At 47.6% G+C, this 3,546-nt stretch overlaps 1 protein-coding gene across 1 annotated transcript in view; it reads right to left on the bottom strand.

Annotated features, from left to right (window-relative positions):
- yipf2 (Yip1 domain family member 2) overlaps positions 1-2,873 on the bottom strand; it is a 6,807-nt gene extending 3,934 nt beyond the window's left edge. Inside the window, exons 1-6 of the mRNA XM_015403628.1 lie at positions 2,846-2,873; positions 2,182-2,342; positions 1,983-2,063; positions 1,819-1,906; positions 730-846; positions 493-659 (exon numbers count right to left, since the gene is read on the bottom strand). Of these exons, the coding sequence (XP_015259114.1) occupies positions 493-659; positions 730-846; positions 1,819-1,906; positions 1,983-2,063; positions 2,182-2,342; positions 2,846-2,873 (642 nt within the window). The remainder of the gene's footprint in view (positions 1-492; positions 660-729; positions 847-1,818; positions 1,907-1,982; positions 2,064-2,181; positions 2,343-2,845) is intronic.
- Positions 2,874-3,546: the final 673 nt, after the last annotated feature.

Below are 3,546 nucleotides of genomic sequence, written 5' to 3'. Positions count from 1 at the left end.
TAAACTAGCTGCTTCTTCTGCGTTTGATGTTAACGTAGCTTTAAAGACTTGCGGGTGAATTAGTTTCTTCCCATGTTATGGAGGGGGGGACTGTTACGTGTTATAGAATGTAATAAACTAGAAATGTCTTTAATCCAGTAATCTGTCATATTTTACATTAGAACAGGATTTATATGAAAGTCTACTCTCTCATCTTCACCCTCAGGCCCCCTGATCTCCTAGAATCCTAGATCCGCCCCTGGCCTAGTCAAAGTCTGGATCCAAATCAAAGGGAGAATAATAGGAAACAAAAGCAGGCCACACTTTTCAGATCATCCTTGTTTCAAATATGTTTTTAGGCAGGTGTGGTTCTGAATGCTGAGCCCCCCTCCCTCTGGGACGCATCCTCCCCCGTCCCTCAGGTACCTGCCCCCCTGGGACCCCCCCCTCTGTGTTTTGGGCCCCCCCCCAGCATGAAGGAACAAAGTGTATGGACGTCCGTCCTCTACTGACCGAGGTGGGGATGTAGATGAACAGGGAGTAGCCGTAGACACACACGGTCTCCAGGAAGGAGTAGCCTCCATGCTGCCTCTCAGAGGCCCGCCTCCAGGTCAGGAACCCCCACAGAGCCACCGGAACCAGCCAGGCGTACAGGAAGATCACCAGCGCCGCTATGGTCACTGCAGGGAGACGGAACAGAATCAGAACCAGGGTCGGCCAGTCCAGCCTGTAGCGGAGCTGCAGACCCACCTCTGTGGAACTGGGGCCTGTGGGGCCCCGTGGCGCCGCCAGCCTCTCTGAGGAAGGACGACAGGTTCCCACTGATGGCTACTGAGAACACCAGAGTCACACAGATCCAGAACGGACCTGCAAACACACGGTACCAGAATCAACCTGAGCCTGGTGCCGGGGCCGATCCTTACTGGACCCTCAGAACCTTCTGGTTCCCCAAAGTTTCAGACGTTCAGAGGAGATAAATATGGAAATGAAAGCTGCACTAAAGAACTTTTAACCACTGGCTCCCCCTGCAGGCCACTGGCTGCACTGCACTGTCTCTGGTTCTGGTATCTGACCCGTTTGGACCAGCAGATTCCTGGAGTTCCTGGTAAAGATGAGGAAACATTCACCCTCTGAATGAATCCTCCATCAGCTGAAGGTAACGGCTGTTAGCTCTGCTAGCTCTCAGACTGACAGGAAGTGGCGCTCTGAGTCACATGACCCATTAATGGGTCAGAACCTAAACAGATTTGATTCATGTAATGAAGCCATCACAGACTGAGGAGCTACAGGTAGATCAGGCAGCAAAAGAAACTGATTTTAATTATTCATTCCAGTAAATCTGAAGTTAAAATGTTAATTAAACAAAAAATAAAAGATAAAAGGAACGGAAGAAAGGGAAAAAAGGAAGTTAGTTTTATAAAAAATTAAGAAGAAAACTGGAGAAATGAGAAGAAGAGGAAGAACTAGAAGAGAAGAAAGATTTTGGGCAAAACAGTAAATTTAAAACCTGAAGTAGATTAAACTATTAAACTGTTGGACGTGATGTTTTACTGTAATAATGATGAGGAGGAGAGACAGCAACTCATTCAAAAGTAAAAGTTTCATTAGATTTATTTGAATTATTTAGAAGGTTTTTTTTTTTAGAAAGTAACATTTACAGGATAATATTTCTATATCTAAAAATAATAATTTTATATAATAGAATTTAATTTCTGAGTCATTCTGGCCGACACCAGTAGATGGCGGAAATGCATCTATTTGCTGTTTGCTAACCCACCGGCAGCTGGACTCTCCGCCTCACCGCCGTCCCTCCAGCAGGGGGCAGCGTTTCTCACTCACCGTACAGGTCTGGGTTGTTCCTCAGGTAATGTTTGACAAAGTTCCTTCCAGGCAGAGGCAGCACCGAGCCCTTCACCCTGTCCAGAACCTGGATCAGGACAGGATGGACCACCGTCAGACCACCGCTGGGTTCAGAGGGTCCCACAGACGCACAGCGCTCCTACCTGAACCGTGTCCACGTTGAAGAAGGACTGGTAGTACTCAAAGGTCCAGAATCCTCCACCTGATCTCTGTCCTCCTAGAAGCTGGAAGCACAGAACTTTCATCAGCTGCTGACGGACCTGGATCTCCTGGATCTCCAGGATCTCCTGGATCTCCAGGATCTCCAGGATCTCCTGGATCCTGGTCTTCGGAACCAGTCACCTCTGAACTCTCCTCCCGAGCGTCCTCGTCCTCAGACAGGTCCAGTTTGATGTCCTCCCCCGCTGCCGCTCCGGCCGCAGTGGTCGGGTCGTTGGATGCAGACGCGCTGAGCGTGGAGGCCCCGGGGTCCGCAGACAGAAGATCTGCTGCTTCCTCAAACTCTGCAAACACAGAAGGACGAGGAGCTGAACCAACGTGTCACTTCCTGTTCCTCAGGGTGAGGGGAACCACATCCCAGACAGGGGGGGGGATTTACCATTAGGCAATACTAGGCAGGTTCCTGGGGCCCCATAAAACTCTGTTTCAACTATTCCTTATTTTTCCACATTAATTATGTTTTTGATAAAAAGGAAACAAGAAGAAAAGGGACAAGAAGAGAGGGACACAACCTAGAATAGATAATGGATGTCTATTCTATTAACATTTCTCTATCTGGAGAATGGGGCTGTTTTATGTGTTGTCTTCTCCATTCAGTGGGCCCCCTGCCGTCTTTGCCTAGGGCCCCACATTTCCTAAATCCACCCCTGATCCCAGTAAACCCAGTAGGTCAGTGGGTTGGAGCTTCAGAGGTGACTAGCTACTGGTAAAAAGGTCAAAGGTCATTCCTTCCTCTCTAGGTTTTCTTTCCTGTCTGAACTCCAGGCTGAACCCCTGAACGCCTCACGGTCCTCTGCTAAACACAGGGCGGCCATGACGGTTCTGATCCATTTAAAGGGAAATAAATCAGACTATTTATCAGGGAATAGATTCCATCCAGCTGAGAATCAATAATCCAAACATTCATTTCCTGCCTCTGTGGGCTCAGCTGGGAACCCGTGTTAGTTTTTCCATAAAGTTAAAAACAATCCACTAGACTTTGTTTCCAAGTTTGAAGATGTTTCACTTCCCATAAGCGAAGGGGGCGGAGCTAGTTTTCCTGCTTCAGTTTCCATGTTTTCTAAACCAAAACAAGAGTTTGTTGGTCTGCTCTATAAAACCTGGAGCTAAACACTAATCCAGACATTTGAATTGAAGAAGCTTCCTGGATGGGAAGAGAAACATCTTCAAACTTGGAAACAAACTCCAGTGGATTGATTTTTAAACTCGTAGAGAAGCGGCCGTTCCAACCGTTGCATTTCCGAATTCTCCCAGTGGTGCCCGACTTTATACAAGTGAATAAAGTGAAAGTGATTGGTCGATTATCAAGGCGGCGGGATTGTTGTGGCGGAAGGTTCACAATCAGTTTGGTTGTGGCCGGTTTGTCGGAAGCATGTTGCTAACCAGTTAGCAACTTAGTGCTAGCAGGTTCCCAATGGGAAATTCCATTGGGACCAAGTAGCACTAAATTGGTGACTTAGAAACGACGCTGTCAAGGAACGCTATGGA

The sequence above is a fragment of the Cyprinodon variegatus genome, unplaced genomic scaffold (assembly GCF_000732505.1).
Source record: "Cyprinodon variegatus isolate N-32 unplaced genomic scaffold, C_variegatus-1.0 Scaffold1530, whole genome shotgun sequence".
Classification (NCBI taxonomy): Eukaryota; Metazoa; Chordata; class Actinopteri; order Cyprinodontiformes; family Cyprinodontidae; genus Cyprinodon; species Cyprinodon variegatus.
The sequence above is the reverse complement of the archived record's forward strand: the minus strand, read 5'-3'. Positions and strand labels throughout refer to the sequence as shown.